At 40.5% G+C, this 20,805-nt stretch overlaps 1 protein-coding gene across 1 annotated transcript in view; it reads right to left on the reverse strand.

The window, feature by feature from the left end:
* SLIT3 (slit guidance ligand 3) overlaps positions 1-20,805 on the reverse strand; it is a 796,928-nt gene that overhangs the window by 183,392 nt on the left and 592,731 nt on the right. The window contains exons 13-15 of the mRNA XM_077823869.1: positions 19,191-19,334; positions 16,413-16,576; positions 715-865 (exon numbers count right to left, since the gene is read on the reverse strand). Coding sequence (XP_077679995.1) covers positions 715-865; positions 16,413-16,576; positions 19,191-19,334 — 459 coding nt within the window. The remainder of the gene's footprint in view (positions 1-714; positions 866-16,412; positions 16,577-19,190; positions 19,335-20,805) is intronic.

A 20,805-nucleotide genomic window follows, 5' to 3' on the forward strand; every position in this document is an offset into this window, starting at 1 on the left:
TGCAGAGCATTTTCTATATGGCCCCTTAGGTCTGAAATTTGCTTCCCATGTTTCGGTCTGAAATAGCCCATCCCCGTTGATCCTCAGAAGTACTGCAAAGACCATTCATTAGCAAGGGCTATTAGACAGGGCAGAGAGCGTGGGTAGCAGGCTATATTGCCCTGACTGAATTTGTACCTGATTAAATTTAGTTTAATTTTGTTGTGTGCATTCTTTACTATGCTCCGAAGGGTTAGATGTGGCTCAGCATCCTCTCTTTTCTTTTCTTTGTATTAAGTGGAAATAAATAAAATACCTTAAATACATGAAAAGATTTAAAGAGGACACAAGCACTAGAAGAGGACCAAATCCTGAAGACACTGTGCTATATCCAATATTGTCTTATACTCCATTAAATTGGATAATTTGCCTTTCATCTGAAAGGATCCCCAAAAGTAGAAAGCATACATAGAACATATTAGCTCTTTTATATACAGAGTCACTTCACAGTTTAATGTGTGCAGACAGTTCTGAGGTGGAATGAATGAGCTGTTTCACAGCCCTACACAAAGATTTAGGTCAAAGGAATACCCTTTTTCTAAAAAAAAATTATTGGACCTTTCAAAATGCAGGGCTGCTAAACAAGTAGTTAAAAAAAAAAAGAGGAAAAATGTGCAAAGGATGTTCAGAACATCAGCATTCACCATAACCACCTCTGGAGGGCATGCCACTTACAGATCGGTAGCATATTCAGGAAGGTGACTGGGTAAGCGGGTGAGTTTTTGGTTGGAACAGTCTACAATTGTTCCTTCGCAGCGACACTTTTCAGGACAGACAAGGTCCATGAAGCACTCCCCGGTGAACTTACTTCTGTAATCCTCTGAACCTGCAGGGAAATGGAAATGTATCCAGGTAAACAGCCTGATAATTAACAATCACAGAAATAAGAGATTGAAAGGAGACCCCTCAGTTCCTTGTCCTTCATCTCCATTCACTCCCCGCAGTCTCCCCTAGCCAGTGCAGAGCTGCTCCCTACATTACATTCCAAGGTGTTTTGTCCAGCTCTCTTTTCAAATGACTCAAGAGGATGGGCTCCTGCCTCTTTCCTTCTTCCCTTGGGAGATTATTTCACAGTCTTATAGGCCTCCCTGTTAAAACATCTTTTTCTTAATCTTGTCTAATTATCCCTTTGGGGTCCATCCACAGGCCTGCACACATATAGCCTCGCTGCAGTCAGGTTTGCCCACGTGCACTTCACTCTTGCATCAGGGCAGAGGGTCTAATGGTGTCAGCAAAAAAGATGGTGTGTTCAAGTGAAGCAGTCATTTGAAACATGGGTGTTCAGAAAGGATTCTTTTACTAGCTATTAACCTAGCATAAGCGAGCCTAGTCACTTTGCAACAATTAGATATCTTGACTAACTACATGAAACAAAAAGCAGTTGAAAATAACAGCAGTTTAAATCATGTTCATTTCAATCAAGGTAAGCACAGACTGAACTTAGAGAGAATCACTCTCTAACATGCCATTATATTGTAATTGCCAAACCTCTTTGACAAGGCTTTTGACCCATTCTAACGAAATGCTTTTCCAATTAGGTTCAGTGAACTACTCCGTACTTTTCAGCTTTTTTTTATTAATAATATGGGGTTTGAAACTTGATCTCTCTGCTTCTGGAGCCAAAAGTATTAACAAATGTGTATGTAAATCCAAGGGTTGCCAGGACAGATCTAGTCATGCAATACTTGCCTGCTCACTTCATATTTCATTATGGAACCACCAAAAACTTCTTTGGAAACATTTGTTATGCTCAAATGATCATAACAACCAAAACCATATTTTAACTTGTCCAGGGCCCCCAAAAGCCAATTGTAATTGTAAAAGGTCTTTGTCACTGCCAAAAAACACTTAGTTGAAAAGCACTAATTCAAACAGGCAATACCTTTTTCAGAGTGATTTGAACAAGCTCATTTTTAAAGAACTCTGGAAAAAAAAAAACAACTAAAACCCAAGTTGAAATTTGCCTTCTGAGAGTTGATGTCATTTTTATTCTAGTTTCCCTGTCGAGGCTGATAAAAACACCACTACCTGTTGTATGATTGCTAACCAGAAGAAGAAATGATCATCCAATAGCACCATTATGTTATTAATTCCTGTTACATTATCACCTTACCAGGGGAATCAGGTGAAATCTGGTAGCTCCAAAGTTCTAGCAATTTGATCATCAGACCTGTAGGTTAAAGTCCCATAGATAGACTTGCATTTAATTTATAACACAATGGTTAAAACTACAGTGCAGAAAGGAAAGCAGGTAACACACTGCTTTGCGTAGTACAGATACCAGGGTGATGAATGCTCTGCAAAAAGACAGGTCATCATTCTGTTGAGAAATTAAATTAATTTAAGGTCTGATCTGGCTATTGTTTTTAGCCTGAAGGCAGGGGTGAAAGTAACTTAAAGGACTTACCAGTACGCCGGAGTCCTGAGCAGGGGCGTGGCCTCAACTGGAAGAGGCGGGGCCTTGAAAGAGTTAAAGGCCCCTGGGCTCCAGCTGGGAGCCCCCAGGCCTTTAAATCACCCCCCAGAGCTACCAACTGCAGAGGTGGCTGGGAGCCCCAGGGCTCAGGGTGCAATTTAAAGGGCCCCGGGCTCCAGCCACTGCTACCGCAGCAGAGCTCCGGGCCCTTTAAATCACTGCCTGAGTCCGGCTGCCAGAGTCCCAGGGTAGTGGCGGCAGGGCTCGGGCGGTGCTTTAAAGGGCCCAGGGCTCCTGCCTTTAAATTGCCAGCCTGGGGAAGCCGGTCCAGTCCGGCAAGGCGTACCAGACCATACCGGCTTACTTTCACCTTTGCCTGAAGGCACTGGAAACAGACTTTGGAGATATTTAAAACTGAAAACCTTTGTGCTCAACACTTCCTTATTCATTTAAAATCACTTAAAACATTAGGCAGCAATATCCCATTGTATGTTTTAATGTGCTTTAAAAATACCTACTACAAAAATACTTAAATTCTATTGTTTTCTGCAATAACAGCCAACTCTCTCCTGAAAATCCCATAACTGGGGCACAAGTTAAAATGGTGACAGGTAAACACTACTGCATATGATGGAGAACACTCTACATCTGAGACCATTAGAACTTCAGAATTGTTGTTACACCACTCACACTGAGCAGTCCCCAGGAATTAAGGAGTGACCAGAAACGGGTTTGAGAATATATCAAATTTAACCTCTGAAAAATTCAATTGTCACTTTCATTATAAATCCATTCCTTGAAAGAATAATTGTGAATGCAATAATGTGGTAGCGAGTAACTGTTTATTTAGGCATTTTGTCTGCTTTGGACATAATATCCAGTGTCCTGTGGGTAAATGGGAGATGGAATGGAAAACCTAGTAAAAAAGGTAGAAAGGAGCATATATTTTTTGAGGGATGTAAACTACTAATTTCTAGACATTTTTCTCAACCTTTTTGGAAAAGCTAATAGACGGAAATTTACCACATGTGACTTTGCAACTTTCAAATTCCAATTCTCCCGCTGTGTACATCTCTCATACCTATGCTGCATCAACCATTAGAAACCCATCTAGCCAGGGCACCAGTCCACCACCTGCATGCTTGGAACAGGTGAAAACCCTTCAGAGCTCAGCAGGAGAGAGGAAGCAAAGGGTTTAAAAAAAGATTTAAAGAAGAGTGATCTGTATAAGCATGGAGTCACAGTGATAAATAACACACACATCCTCCTCAAGTAGTCAAAGTCATCCATTAGGCTAAAAGACAGCAGGAATCAGCTGCCAAAGATTAGATAAAATTTACTATTTGACTAGAGCCTGGAGATCACTTGGACAGGTGGCTGCTCTATTAAGTTATTCCCATCAGGGAAACTAATGTAAAATGCAGCCATCTGCTTGCAGAACTAGTTAAATGTGTATCCCTATCTCTACATGCAATATTTTATCAGCCTATTACCTCAGAGGTTTAGGTGGATATGGTATGACTTAAAAAGCACAGTTAGAGATCATGTGCAAATACTACTTCGTCTATTCTAAAAATTAACCTTAGTGAACCATGGAGAAGAGCTATAGAAGCAGTGCAAAGTTGGAGTCTGTTTTTGAAGTTTTTTTGTCAGCCACACTATCAGAGGCTTGTTCACCTGTGCATCTACCAATGTGATATATGCCATCATGTGCCAGCAATGCCCCTCTGCCAAGTACATTGGCCAAACTGGACAGTCTCTACGTAAAAGAATAAATGGACACAAATCAGACGTCAAGAATTTAACATTCAAAAACCAGAGAACACTTCAATCACTTTGGTCACTCGATTACAGATCTAAAAATTGCAATTCTTCAACAAAAAAACTTCAGAAACAGACTCCAACGAGAGACTGCTGAATTGGAATTAATTTGCAAACTGGATACAATTAACTTAAGCTTGAATAAAGACTGGGAGTGGATGGGTCATTACACAAAGTAAATCTATTTCCCCATGTTTATTCCCCCCCCTCACCCTCTCAGACGTTCTTGTCAACTGCTGGAAATGGCCCACCTTGATTATCACTACAAAAGGTTTTTCCCCCCCGGCTCTCCTGCTGGTAATAGCTCACCTTAAGTGATCACTGTCGTTACAGTGTGTATGGTAACACCCATTGTTTCATGTTCTCTATGTATATAAATCTCCCCACTGTATTTTCCACTGAATGCATCCAATGAAGTCAGCTGTAGCTCAAGAAACTTATGCTCAAATAAATTTGTTAGTCTCTAAGGTGCCACACGTACTCCTTTTCTTTTTACAAGGATTAAGTTGTCTCTAAAAAGGAGTTGCCAAAGATGGTAATTGGGGAACTGCATTAAACTGAATTGCCCGTTACTGTTACAGAAGTTTTACCTAATAAGCTCAAAAGCACTGTTACAACAAGCAGCTGATAAAGCAATAAAATGTCCTAAGGCAGATACAGATTTTTCTCATTTCACAAAAAGGTAAACTGCAACAAAGTTAAGCACAAAATTTTCAAGAGAGTCCACTAAATTGGGGTGTCTTTTTTCTGGTCCTCAACTTGAGAAATTAAAGTTCAATGGCCAAGGACTTCTTTTTAAAGGGATTCTTTGTTAAATTCTGAGATGCCAGACACCCAGCAGCTCCCAGTGGGTGCTCAGCACTTCTGGGAAATCAGGCCACATATAAGCACCTGGATGCCATTTTAAGTACTCATTTAGTTAAAATTTTGACATAGGTGTTTCAAATTGACCACCCAAAATTAGTGGACGAAACTGAAAATGTAGTTCTCAGTGCTTTAACGAAAATCAGAGTGGCAGAGAACACAACAAAACCAAACCAGGAATCCTGACACCATTTCTTAAACTAACCACTAGATAACACTATCTTCGGGTTTATTGGAAAAAATAGCCAGGGCCTGGTGATTCACTAGTCTGTGTCAGCAACTCTGTCAGGCCTGATGTATTCATTGCCCTAACTCACTGTTGTCATAATCTGTATCTAAAAGATGCCATGTAAGGTATCAAACAAGCTGGTAACATGCAGGCCAAGAAAATAATTATGTGGGGTATGAACAAAGAGTTATAAATATGTGCTAGAATCATGTTCTTACAATGTGTTTGGCAAGCAATGTATAAGCTCAGCCTGCCCTAGACAAAGAAATGTGTATTTGCTTGTCTGACCAGCCTGGTCGTCAGGCAGAGCCAACGAAGGTACATTTACATATACGGTGAACAAAGCTAACAAGCGAGGGACCAGACAGCATGGTGTCTGTACCCCAACAGGGGAAAGAAACTTTGCCTGGGCTTACTTTTCAAAGAATACATTTCAAAGGTTTATTAGACTCTACAAAGAAGGAGCGAGAACCCCATAGTCATCCTTCACCTACGGAGACAAAAAGAACCAGGCGCTTTGGGCCCTGTGATTGGATCCTGGCTAAGGACTAGCCAGCCATGCTGGAGGAACTTCTATGGTGAGAAAATTTTGAACAAAATACTCTAGTTTGTTAAGTTGAGTTCCAGCCTGAATAGCTTATTTTGACATTTGTTTCTGTGTAACCATTTGTATATCTATTACTTCTACTTGGTATCACTTTATAAACTTGTTTTACTTACTGTGAACCAATTCAGTGCTGAAGGGAAGGTTGTGTTAACCCCAGTTAAGCTAACAGGCTGCTGTGTACTATTTCTTTAAAGGAACAGCAAACTTGTAATGTTTCATGAGTGTTCCAGTGTGAGGGACTGAGCACTACAGGGGAGATAGTTTTGAGGAAACTTGGGGCTGGAAGGGTTGCTGAAATCCCCTACAAAAAGTAACTGGGTGGTGGAAGCCACGACGTGCCCTGAAAGCTTGTCTGCTGGCTGTTGGTGTAAGGGCTATGAGGCACCACAGCATAGCATATAGGACCCCAGAGTTGCAAGGCAGGAGTTGATGGTACCCCTTACTAGCTTGTCGGAACCCCAAAACGTTACAGCATCTCTCAATGTTATTTGATACTAGTGTTTTCAATCCTTACAAATAACTGCTTAGACAATTTAACAGCAGCAAAAATGTTTCTGACGTTAGCACAATTTATCAGTAAAGCTTCTAAACAACATATAGTGCTACCTTACTACTAAACTTCCATGTAAGGCTCTCAAAGTCCTTTATAAAAGATAGATGTCATTTTCCATATTTTACACAGGAGGAAACGTAGGCAGAGAGTAGTTAAGTGCCTTGCTCAAGGTCACAGTCAAGATCAGATCAAGAAAAAAACTCTGGTATGCTCACTCGCAGTCTTCTGCTCTAACCATCAGAGAATATCACCCTCATGTTAGAAAGTGTTTTCCGTTTCAGTAGACATACAGCTATGGAGACTCTCCTGAAATGTTCTATCAAAGTACTTTCTTTCCAGTTTTAGTTCAGTCCTGAGATTCTGTTAAGTAGTAGACATATAACTACTCATAACATAGCCTCAGCTGTGATTCCAAGGTGTGGTTCATGCAATATAGTTCATGGAATAGCTCTAAAAATAATTACTCAAATGATGATATCTCTAGCTAATTAAATTAACATGATTTTTGATCTTGCTAGAAATATCACTGAAGACAGAGCCAAACATAATTCATCAACAAGATGTCCAATGTATTCACTTTAATATCAATTAATCAAATGAGTTATTTAGGGACAGTTATTCGGCATGCAGGCCCTTTGAAAAACCACTTTGAAACACTACTGTTCACTGGGGCTATCACCCCTGAAACCTGGAGTCAGCTGCTCAGCTGTAGGTGGGTCTATTTATAGAACACAAATAACCATTTTCACTTTTCTTGTGAGAATGAGGGAATCTCTCACCTTTTGATGCTTCTGAAAACAGCAGAAGTATCCCAGCATGCCATGCGGCAGGAAAGTATGCAGCCTTCCATGGTGCTTGACAGAACCATGTTCAATTTGTATTGTTCTACCACATGGTTAGATCAAGCACAAAGGAAAACCCCATTAACAGCCAGAGTCAGTGTTAGGCAGCGCCAAAGAGAGAGGAGCGTTGAGAGGAAGCAACATGGAGAAGCACAAGCTGGAGCTTTCACTGAGAGCTGCTGTCCATTTCACCCATGCAAAAAGGAGCTGGAGTACAAGAGGTCATCATTTTATGCTACAATTGCAAGAACACTCTGTACAGAACAATCTGTTAGCATAAGAGAACAGGGACCAGAAGTTTTTAAAGGCAGAACTACTGCAACAGAAAACACTGCCAAAGAATTGCAAATGGCTGCCTCCAGTAGGTGTACTCAATAGACTGTACAGTGAGCATGTGGAGCTAGGAAAGCATATAAGATGTCTGATCTATGCTACTATTTACTGGGCCCCCTTACTCGCCTTTGGTGACTCCTTTCAGAAGATACAGTGGAAAAACATACTCAACTTTTTTTGGTTTTTATTATACCATCCACTTAAGAAGCCAGCTTGGAGGTACAAAACGCCAACTTCATATGCCAAAGCACATACTGGTAAATATAGGATTCCAGCCTGCTGGTCAAACTCTGGCTTCAGATGCTCGCACACAACTCACTGAAGTCAATGGGAATTGTGAGTTGGGACCTCAGGGCAGAATATGTCCCCCGAAATGGTCACACACACCAGTGGGAATATTTACAAGAGAGTAATAATAAGCAGCAATAATCATTGCTTAATTCCTGTTTTTTAAAACCACACTTCAAAAGGAGGACATAGCAGAGAACAATTACAGTTTAAAATATAAACAAGTTTATTGCTATTGCTCCTTCTTAGCATAATACCTGTAGTTTTCCATAGGGTAGGCGGTGACCGAAATTTGGCTAAATATTAGTTCTTGTCCACCATGGATCTATACAGTTAACATGGTGAGCTTCCCTCCTTCCCATATCCCAGGCTCACTTCCTTATAACTCACTCCTGTGTTCTTGACATGAGGGGTGGAGCTTTCAAAAGTGCTCGGTGTTAGACTTACTCTCCTCCTCGTGAAATATATGGTAAACTCCCATTGACTTCAGCGGGAGCACAGCTAAGCCAACGATGAGTGCTTTTGAAAGACTCATCTCAAACTTATTTACACAGATGACAGGGAGCAGGATTGAAGAAGGGAAGGCTCTGTGCAGCTGGTAGGATGCTGGTAGGATAGCTAGTATCCAGAGGATAGAGGTCTTTGTCAGGGTAGGCCATTCACTGCACCGACACAGAACAGCTTAAAAAGTTTTGCAGAGGCGATAGATAAGACAGCTGGGTTAACTACTGGGAACAAAAAATGTAATCGTAAAACCCTTAATTTTTACAAATTTTGTTTATAAGTTCCAGTCCCTGGCTTTTAGATTGGCACAGGGAGGGACTAGACAGGCAGAGTTGGGAAATCTGACACTTTAAACATTTTTTGTTTATGGATCACTTGAGCCAGAGACATCAATGGTAGAAAAATTAGGCTATTGTAATATTTAATTACCTTTCTTTCATAATTCACACAAAGTTTCATGTGGATTCCACCTCTGGTTTATTTATAATGACTTCTGTCTCAGGGCTCTTGCTGGGGGTTTTGCACAGTCCTAGCTGTGAAGGAAGCAGTCCCCTACTCTTATTCCTCCTCCTGTTTAACCATGCATCCACTGAAGCTCTGGATTTTTGGAATAAAATCCCCGCAGGTGCTCTATTATGCAATGAGCAGACATATTTTCTTATCTACCAAATGCCTTTATTCAATGTATCCAATATTCATCAGAGTCCCTGTAAACAAAAAAAGTAATTTTGATGTGGGTGCACACTTTCAATCATTGTGGCGCAGGGCATGTAAAAATCACCAGGACAGACCTTTGGGAAATATTTGAACAAATCTGTGTCCCTCTGTTGTGTTAATTAAGCATTTCCCTTTTTTTAACTGTCTGCACTAGCCATGAACAAGAGGTAGCAATGTAAAGAGAAAGGAGTCTACCACAACGGCTAGTTCAAGTCCTCCTCAGACACAAGGGGACAGGAAGCTCAAAAGCACCACTACACCTGCTTTGCAGTTACATTTTGGGATTTTTGTTCATGGCAGCTGTGGCAAAACTATGCAGGTAAACAGCCTGTTTTTTGGATAAATGTACAAGGGAAAGCAGGAAAGCTTACTGCTTGTGCTTTGGTCCCAAACGGTTTGCTGCTTCATAAAATGAATTTCAGTTTGGGCCCAAAACTCATTCTCCATGAGCCTCTCTATGAACAAAACGTCACTCATATAAATGTTTGCAAAAAGTAATGTTTAAAAAGGGGTAACTGACATGGGAAATTTAAATTTAGTTGCCAATTCACTGAAAAGTTGGCAGACAATTTCCCCTGCCACTGGCCCAGCTCAAGAAGAACGATGTTAAATGTAAGTTACAGCAAAGTAAAATTGTATGATTTACTGTAAAAGGAGATTCCAAACTGTGGTAATCAGAGGTCTGTTATTTCAAAGCAAGGGTTGAATCTGTAGTTTGAAAAGGAGTTGAATATGGTTCACTGTTTTCAGCTCTGTCATTAGATCGCATCTACTCAGCAAACTGTTTAGGTATCAGAACAATCGGACAGAAGATTTATTGATCTATTTCAGGCTCATTGTCACTGCGATTGTTTTATTTACCTGGCTTGTTTTATTTAACATGCCAATCTCTCTCTCATGCTTTTATTTTTTCTATGTAAGTGGCTTTGGGTGCCCATTAAAAGGTGCTAAGTTCAGTGCTCCAGTGAGTGACATTCAATTTAGCACAGAACAAGTGCAACAGAGGCATTGGCACTTATCCCCAAACTGGAGGCACCATCCACTAGGGGTAGCGGGTGACAATCTGTCCATCCCCTTTCTGTCCAGCGTCTCTCTGCACAGACTCCCAACGAGGGTGTTGGCTGGAATTTTTACAGACAGCTGATGAACTGTTGTCTACATTCTGTCAAATGTTCTACTTTCATCAGAAGATCAGGCCTTAAAATAAACATTTAATTGGACACCTTCATATTTTACCCTCTTTTGAGGGCCTATATTCTCTGGCAAAGAAGATCACATATTTTAAGATGGACTTGTGCTTCCTTGAGAAAGAAAGCCTACAGTATAGATCAACAAAGCAGAGTAGGAGACCTTTCATATATCCTGGGTTATATATATATAACTCACAGGGTTAGCAAGTGAGAAGCTGGAATGACTGGAAAAAGAAACACATAGAGAGATCTGAATTGCTTCCAAAGCTTTTCTAGAAATGAAATAGTAAGATCAGTGTCAAAGTTAAATCAACTGTCTTTTTCAACTGGAATATTTTTGGAGTAAAAGGAAATTAAAAGCACTTATTATTCAATACCAGATCGTATTGTTCTCTCTTTCAAAGTGGCTAGATAACAAAGGAGGTAAGATGCATAGTGTCATGTAAACCTAAGCTTGCAAATGCAGTTACGTTACGCAAAGACTTCATACCGATAAATATGATCAAATCCAAGATTCAATTTGCTCATTTCTCTTCTCCAACAACATTCTGTTCAAACAGACTTATTTAGCTATACTCTTATAGCAAACACTCACTTGGACAAACTTTTGATTCCCTTTTCCCTCTGCTTTCCTCCCAGCAAACCCGGTGATGAGCAACAATAAGCAACATTCTAGCTTCACTATGCTCTAACACCTCTGGGGGCATTTTCAGGTGAGCTTTTGTCTATCTCTTTCAAAAAAGAGGTCAGGAGACATAAAATGTAATTGACCTTAAAAACCAAAACAAAATAAAAAAAATGTTACTTTTCAGCTGCTCAGATCACATGGCACTATTTCATATGTCTCTCCCTGGCTCAGCTCAAGCAAAACTCTTGGAAGCAGAAGTGCTGGGAGCTTGGCCTCAAACAAGTTTTTCTGCAAATGCAACTAGGCTTCAGAGAAGTCTATTCAGTTCCAGATAATCCCCACTAGTGTCAAGTATAGTATGGGCTAACATAACAGCTGTCAGGTTTCAGTCTACACCTTCAGCTAGGAGCTGCTGGAGGCCAGCAGGATAAGAGCAGACTGAACAGCAAATCCCTGACCAGGTGTTACTGCAATACTGTAACTAGGCAGATTAGGGCATAGGGATATCTGCATTTATTAAAAGAGACAGGGCTGAATACTACAGACAGGAATATGAACATACAGTATGTGAATGATGGTCTTTGCTTAAGAAAATGAGAAGAATTTGGAAAGGAAGCATCATAGTGATTTGCAAGTTATAGGAACCACTACTAGCATTTAAATAAGATATTTCATATAGAAAACAGCTGATTACACTCACTTAACTTGCATAAGTTTTAAACATTTAAAGGAATAATAATAATACTTTGCATCTTTCATCTAAAGATTTCAAATAATGTAAACAATACATGCATACAACTCCACCGCAGATGTGGAATAATTATAACCACTTACTCTAGGGAAACCAAGGCACAGAAAAATTAAGCGGCTTGCCCAAGGTGTTTTAGTAAGCAGGCAACACAAGTGGAAAAAGTTTAATTACCAGGCTCTAACTAAATAGCCCTATCTCTTCATTCATGGAGTTCTCTATGTAAGGTCCAATCCTGAGGCCACGAGATTTTTGCTTCAGTTAATGCAGTGTGCACCTCAGCCTTGGGCCGACAATGTAGAGGGGCGAAGTTTCAGTCCGGTGTACGGGAAAGACCATCACGATCACAAATAATTGGGGGTGGGGGGTGACTACGCTCTAGCCGGGAGCTCCAGTTCAAGCAGTTTGAACATGTTCACCACCAAAACAGTTGCCTAGAACCCAAATGCAAATACAAAGACAGGGAAAGACAAATTACAGGTTCCATGAACAGCTTTTATTAGATGCCTTTGATGCAGCTATTGATAAACTACATCATTCTCTAGTCTGATGACAAGGGTTATAGAAGAGATATGAAACTGTCCCTGAATGTGCAGGTGCTTATGTCTCCATTTTCAACATTTGTATCAGGGCTGCTGTCTTCTGATTGGATTGAATTACTGAGAGGCAGTGTCTGAAAGAGAGAGATTTGTGTTGGCAGATGGCTCATTGTCCTCCTTAAATAGTTCACCCTGTTTTTGGTTTGTACAGACCTATCTGGTGTTGTAGCAGCTAATTAAATTAGTTAAAAACCACAGGTGCCCAATGCAAGAGGAATTAAGGAGCCAGGTTTAGTTATTAGGGCTTCAAATGGGAAAGAAGTTCATGTTTCTACACTGTAGGAGGGGAAGCTTTTGTGATTTGGCACTCTTAGAAACAAATATTCTTCAACCATCACCAAAAGCGGGGTGGGGAGAGTTGGGCAGGTAGAACTTCCATCAGTTTTCAAATGCACAAGAAACTGACATTATACAAATAAAGTACACGCACTCGTGTACGCAAACATAGATACACACACTACACAAACAAACTAGGAATCTTGAGTGCAGGGAGAGCTCTGTACAATAGCCATTGTATATAGAGTAATCCAGGATGCTGACATTTCTTGAAGTGATAGTGAGCAACCACAGAGGCAGCAAAACCTAGTACTGGATCCTTTTTATTGCCCTAAAGACTGGTGCTGCTTTACAAAACAAAGCTTAACTTAGTCAAAAGCTACCAAGCAGAAGAACTTTCTTTTTTTTCCTACTGAGGATGAGATCCTCCAGTGACCTAGAACTGACATGTCCCACTGAAGCAGCAGTCTGTGTAAGCTCAAAAGCTTGTCTTTTTCACCCACAGAAGTTTGCCCAATAAAAGATATTACCGCACCCATATTGTCTCTCTAATGTCCACTGTGCTGAGAGTGAGCAGATGCTGCTGAGGAAGGAAAATCCTATCATGCTCTTGTATTGCTGCTACTGAAAATGACACAACATTCCCCCTTTATGAGCATATTGGTGGAAGCTTGCATTGAATCTCCTTCCTTGACACACTCATAACCCTGTGAAGATGTGGCTGCTCCATCATCATCAGGTACATGGCAGTAAAATCTTGCACCACTGGGCTGGGAGAGGAGCTGAGGGAGCTGCCTTGATGATGGAACAGTCCACAAGGAGAATACAATTTACCTTTGCAAATACTAGCATGAAGCCATAGGGAGGGAATGAAGGAGGAAGAAAGTACCTACTCAAGAAAAAAGCCTCCAGAAATTAATCACTGTCTTGTATGAAGCTTATTGTTTTACTTATCAAAGCCTGAGCCTATGCTCTTCCATCTAACCACATATCTCCAAATTCTGTCCTGACACCACTCCTAGATACAGAGCTGACGTCTCAAACTCCACTGAGCAAAATGTCTCATCTTTCCTCCCAGGCCCTTTTTTCCCCTTTTTCCCACAACTCCATTGTCTTCCCCTCTCACCCCAAGATGACTTCTGAGTCACCTCCGGAGCCCACTTTTTACCCCCCTCTCTCCTACTCCACATACCAGGCCTTTTCTCATTCAAATCCCTCCTGAAAAGACACTTTTGTGAAACCTTGGAGAATCCAAAGGAAGAAGAAAAATATCTGCACTGCTGGGGGGTTGGGCTTTGTGGACTTTCTGGGATGGAACTCCATGACATGGAGCCCATTTCTTCCCCTGTTGCTATAATGCTAAGTACACCGAAGGTGAATTAATTGTGGGTCTGATACTGAGAAGGGCTGGGCACATGCATCTCCCACAGATTTCAACAGAGCTTGGCATCCTCCACACCGCTCAAGTTCAAGAACCACACCAGGGTATTAAAACAGGGTTGCCGTCCCGCCTCCCCTTGAAAATTATTAATACATTTACTACTTTTTTGACTGAAATACATGCTTATTTCAGGCATATTTACGTTGGAATTTATTAAGGGGCTAACACAAATAAAATGAAAATACCAGTAGCCCTAGATGAGAAATTAATTTTGTGATCCCTGAGCAGGACGGTGCAAGCTGTAGATTTGCAACAGAAACTATTTTCCCATTCCTTCACTGAGCAACAGATGCAAGAATCAGCTGAGAAGGATCCCTGAGTCAGCAAAGATAGACAGATCACTAAGTATTCTCATCACAGCAGTACTGTGAAGGACTGTCCCTAAGGAAAGAGATGCATTGCACACCTCTGTTTTTGCTTTAAATACATAATGATCCCACACTTCACATTTCTGTCCGAAGACATGTTGTGGCAAAGCCCAGAAAAGTTCGAGGTATGCCTTTTTATGGGTGTTTGATATTATTGAATTAATCAGCTAGGCTGGAACAGATGGACTGAGAACATGATGGACTGAAGAAAGGACACAGCAGAGGAATCCAGACAAAACATTACTCTCAGCACCATTAGGTGAATTGCTGTCCCTTCTCAACTCTGATCCTCCAAAAACTGTATCAGATGGTCTCATCTTTTTTTCAATGGCCTGTACCACTGCATAGGATGGGTGTATATATATACACACACACGTAACACATTTTGATTATTGCTTTGCCCTATTAATAGAGTGAAACAAAAATGACAGATTGGGATAGATTTAGAGACATTTACTTCTTCATAGTGTTCTTTATTTTGTAAATATCCATGACTTCTCCATTCTCATTCCAAGTTTCTTTAAAGGCGAATATTGATGGTGAGTTACTGTGCTACAGGGATGGGCCTAAACAAAGTCCCTGGATCAAACATCCCATAATTTAATAATTTAAGATTTGGCTCTAAACTGCATGACTTGAGCCTGCAACTCAAATTACTGAAAGGCTTTAAGCCCTGCCTACAAGACTGATTGCAAAGGAAGTTATCCTTCTTTTATTTTATCAGTAAAGGGCAGTTTATCTGAGAATACTGTTTGCTGAAACACACAATACAGCATGTCTTGTTCTGGGCTGCTGCCATTCATTCTCATGCTACCTCAGTCTATAGTGCCATCCATCTTTTATTGTCAGGAGCACAATTAATCACAATGTTTTTTCGAGGGTGGGGGGAAGGGGAGAGGACAAAAATGATAGTAATTTTTATAGAAAATACTGAAAAGTATTTCATCAATGACAGTCATTTTTCTTCTCAATACATAGCAGTAGATTTTCTTACACTGAAATTCTGCCTGTTCCTACAGCATGTCACAAGTACAGTAAATCTGAAACCTATGCTACCAGTACAACACACACATGAATAAACAGAGTCTGCTAAATTAGGCTGCATCAGGCGATACCCCTTTGTTGACATCTGGTCCGGAAGATGAAAAAGAGCTAATAGTACAGTTTATGAGGTGCTGGGGATGAGGAAGAGCTGTATATACTACGTTTCAGATTATTTTCATCATTATCAACTAATTACACATACTGTAAACAACAGAAGTTGTGGACCACACCCTGAGGTCAGTTTTGATTCATTCCTTCCTAAGGACAAAAATGCACTGACTGCAATGGCAGCTTTGCGTGAATGAATAAAAATTAAAGTAAGAGTTTCTGGGTTGGATCTGCAGAAATTAGTTATGGATGGTAAAGCCCGGCTAATTCATATGGTCTATTTCTGCCTGTTTCCCTCCGGGGGCACAACTGTTCCTTGCAGTTTATGTAGGACCTAATCCACAAGGTTCTTTTCTCTCTCTCTCCCCTGCGCCTCCCCCTCCACCCTTTTTTTTTTTTTTTTTTTTTTGCTGAGTACTTACTCAGGCAAAGCTCCTATTCAAGCCAGGATTTGGCCCAATGTACATCCAGGTTTCTGCCTTTCCCAAATACACCATTTGGCATATGAATTCATCTGTATCTCCACTGGTTTTCATAGACATTTTATAACCCAGCATTCTTTAAAAATTAAATGTCAAGGATTTTTTAAAAAAAGACAAGCTACAAACTGGGCTCTTTTTTAATCCATAAGGTAATTGGTTTTCTGGAGGACTAACTGAATTTCCCAAATTTAATTTTAAAAGATGCTCCACAGTATCCATTATAGCAAACACTGTCCTGCAGATCTGATTAGCAGGCTCTCTGGACCTGCTTATTTCTGAATTGAAAGTGCAGTACAGCCTGGATAAATGAATTACCTGAGCAGCGGAACTTCTTGCTCTTGATCTGGCTGATTCGTTTGTTGGCAAGGCGACGTGGACTGCTGCATCGAGCGCCGCTGGTTTCTATCGGATTATCCTGCAGGTAATCAGCCAGCCACTTCAAATGGCAGTCACACACAAATGGATTCTGAGCTAAATGTCTGCAAGAGGGATGGGATGTTTAATCAGAAATGACCTGTGACTCTGTACTCCATCATTGTTTTTCACAAACGCAAACCTGAAGAGTAAAGTAATTGAATAAGCTCCCAAAAACTCAGGCCTGGCGGAAGCCACATGGAGCTGCACATGAATGGGAAAATTCTGTGAGCTATCGTATTTCGTAGCTCATTAAGCCTGCTGCAAGTCCTTTCATGGAGGAAGCAAAAATTAATACAGCAAAGCCTGATTTAAAGGATTCAGATCTTCTGTCTACAAAGGCCAGTGTTTTCACTTGCGAGCCTGACATGATGTATTGTAATAGAAACACATCTTTTTAGAAACACCTGATTTGAGAGAACATTTTGTGCCCTGGTTTCAAAAGAAGGTTTATTGACAAGCTCAGCTTCCTAGGGATAAAAATCTGGATAAATAAAGGAGAACACCTTGGATCAGTGGGCAAAGCCAAAAATGAGCCAGAGGCCTTCACTCAAGAGTGAAATTAATGTTTGCATATCCTGTTCAGGGCTAATAGAGTTTTTTTGCATTGATTTCGATCTGAAATTTTAACTTTTCAGAATAGACAGCTGATGCAAACTAGGGCCTGACTAATATAATTCAGCAAAAGCCTGTGTGAAATACACCAGTCTAGTTGGCAAAGTATTTCACCAGACATTCAAATGCGGTGGTAAAGTTCCTCTGGATTATCTACAAATATTTCAGGTAGAGGCCTCTTCTGCTCCACTTAGGCTCCCAGAGATTAAGACAACAATTATTTCCGCAGTTGTTTTGGTCCTCTTTGTTGGGCTCAGTGAGGTAATAAATACAGAAAGTTTGTCAGGACTCTCTCTGAGCCTGCTTCTGCTCCCATTGAAATCAATGACAAAACTCCTACTGACTTCAAAAGGGAGCCGGATGCAGACCTCAATCATGAAAGGTCCGTTTGTTGGAGAACTGGATATGGAAAGATGTTAACTTGTGTTACGGAGCAGAGGCATAAGGACATATTCCCTGAGAGTTATGGTCCTACTAGTATCTAGGCATATTTTTCTCTCCAGCTCATATTCCATCCACACTACATTTATTTTGTTTCCTTGTCCCAGGTATGGTTAGAGGTTGTAGGTTAATATAATGAAAATAACATGCCACCTGGTTGTGGTGGCAGCACCAGAGAGAGCAGCGTCAAATGAGTGTAAAGAGTGGGGAGAAAAAATGTTCCTTACAGAGGTTACCCAAAGAGGCTAAACACTGTTCCTGCATTGAGCCTGTAAACTAAATCCATTCCAGTACTGGAAGGTCCAAATACCAAACTAAACAGTATGTGATGGCAGGGATGGGCTGTGCTCAGTGCTCTAAAAAAAGGTAGAAACTGGAAATCAGCTACAACACCAAACTGCCCACAGAAAAGTGTCTCAATGGGAAGCAATGAGGAAAGCTTGATATACACTCTAAGTAATGGTCCCAAGCTCTGTCTAGAAAAAATATGGAACCCAAGAAGTAACTTTTATAGCTTAACATTTTAAAAATATTGTTTCACTTAGTTTGTTGAATTTCATGAACATCTAGCATTTGCAACAGAGTCATATATACACACACAAACCAAAGCCAGTTATACATCACAGAAATATTTATTTTAATGTTTGCTTGGATTGGTGCACCAGGTGCTGACCAAATATTTGTGGCAAATTATCTCCATGATCCCAGCCTCTTGAGCTTACTTGTTGCTAAAAACAACAATTGTAGGTTTTCTTTTAGGTGAGCAAACATACACAAAATAAATTTACACAATGCAGTGCCTGTCTTGCAGTGTGTGCATGTGCGCGTACAGACACACGCAAAGTTTTGGTCCTTTTTTAAAATGCGTTTGCCAGTCAGACTCTGTGAGAGGAGTATTATTCTTTCTTTGGAAGTTCTCACAGCTTTATGATGAAAAATCTTACCCTGTAAAATATCAGGTTTGGTGTATCCTTATGTATCCAAGAAAAATAACGGGTTTCTGACCCCTCTCTTAGTCCTAATGCCTTAATATCGTCTCACACTAAGACTCAGAGAAAACATAATAGATCCATGGATTTTTTAAAAAATTAATATTTTACCTGGCCCAAATGAACAACAACTTACAGTGATACACATTTACCCCACATGCCTGGAATGTCAATTAAAATATAGCTTCAGCTCTTATGAACTATGCAGCAGGGCTCAACATCCAGTAGGGATAAATAACAAATACATAGGCTCACAGAAAAACATTATGCAAATATTTAAAATATATGAAGTCTGCTGTGCATATAACCTACATAAAGTCAAATGCACATGCCCAGTATCCTCCCTATTTAAAACCACTGAATGTCCCTGAATGAAATAATTATATTCATTAATAAATTTATGATATTTATAAGACCCCTGGAAAAGAGGCAGAACCTTGTAGAATTTGGCAGTGCTGAATTATTCTATACTTTTCTTTCATGTTTTTCTTTTATTTCTGACAAAAATGGGAAGCTACTGGCCTTGGGTTTCTTCAATACTGTCTTAATGCCAGATGCAAAGGCAGTGCAAAGATAGGGAACATCTTTGGAGAAAAGGGAAGAGCTGTCAGTTGTAGCATGTCTGGGTACTCACAGAGTCTGGATTGATTGGAGAGGTGCAAAGAGCCCCTTGCTGATGGTCTGCAGTTTGTTGTCATAAAGAGATAGCAGGTTGAGATTATGCAGATCTTGAAACGTGTTTACCCTGAGGCAGTTGATCTTATTGGCATTGAGAAGCCTGAAAGCAGAGGAAAGGTTTATAATTCACTAATATTGTAATTACCAGATAAAGAGAGACTGAACTTTGGGGTTAACCTAAAAAAAATGAAACCACTCAAACCAAATCATTCCACATTAAAGGTCCTTGGTCTGCCTGTTACCTTAAAAGCAAAAACCCTACAGTCACCATTAGAGCTATCAATCTGAGGGACATATCAATCTGAGCCACACAGAGATGGCTATAATAGAGTTAGATAAGCAAAAAAAAAAAAAGTCCTGAAAATATAATTTTTTGCACATAATTTGTACAAGATAATTCCAGACAAACATTGCATAGGGGTCATAGAGACAGTTTTCTCCTTAATAATCCTTACATAATTTACACAAAGAGATGGTCAAACAGTTGCCTTCCCCCACGTAGTGGTTACTGTATGGAAGTCCACTGTAAGAGGCAGACAGGGCACCTCTTTTAACCCACAGTCAGCAGGTGTTTGAACCCTGCTCGAAGCTGCTGAAGTTCTGACCACCTCATTGCGGTAGTTGTGGCTAGTTAGTTCTATCAGAGAGTGACAGCGAGTCTCCTGAGGGACAGGAAACTAGAGCAGTAGGTTCTGGAACAAAAATCTAGGGAGAGCCAGGCTCCCTTGATAGTTATGCGTGATACAGGTTGAGTTACTAATAAAGTCAAAACCCAGGAATGGGGTGAGTTTGAACACTTCACTCAGGGCACGCTGACATGAGGGACACAGACTGGCAGTTCACCATACATAATTGCATACAAAGTATTATTTTAGGAGAATATTCCATTTAGCTTCCATAGATCCTGAGCTATTTACTGCTGGCTTGCGATGACATGCAAAGATAGACCCTTTACATTTAGTGTAGTCCATAGATATCACAAGCAACATGGTTTCTATGATGACAATAAAGAAATAAGAAACAACAAAGTCAATCACACTCCTTTATTACCTTGTACATCCCACCAATTTATGTTCTGTCTATGGGCTGTAAACTCCAAGGGACTATCTATATGTGCGTACTGTACAGTGCCAAGCATATAATCATTGCCAAACAAATATATTAGTAGCATAATAAATAAATGTAGTGTGAACCTTATTTAAGTCTCATTGCTTCTAGTTTCACACTTTATCCACCAACATTAACTAATTGGAATGATCATGCTGGGGCCAGGCTGTAGCTTTAAGCTACTGGCCACATTAGTGCAGAAGGGTGAGAGAGGCCATGTAGCAGTGGAAGTTTCAGGAAGAATTCTGACCAGCTCAGCCAGGATTTTTCCAGAGGCTTTGGGGAAGACACATCACAATGGGAGTTTCACAACCCTTATGAGATGCAGGTTCACTCATCCCTTTAAGAAAATAGTACAAACAAGCATAGTGCCTGCCTTCTCCACTTCAGTTATGTCAGTCTCCTGTGCAGGTGTGCAAGGGGAATAGTACAGAAGAAGGCATCTCAGTGCCTCTCCCACCTTC

Source organism: Eretmochelys imbricata, chromosome 8 (genome assembly GCF_965152235.1).
Source record: "Eretmochelys imbricata isolate rEreImb1 chromosome 8, rEreImb1.hap1, whole genome shotgun sequence".
NCBI classification, from domain to species: Eukaryota; Metazoa; Chordata; order Testudines; family Cheloniidae; genus Eretmochelys; species Eretmochelys imbricata.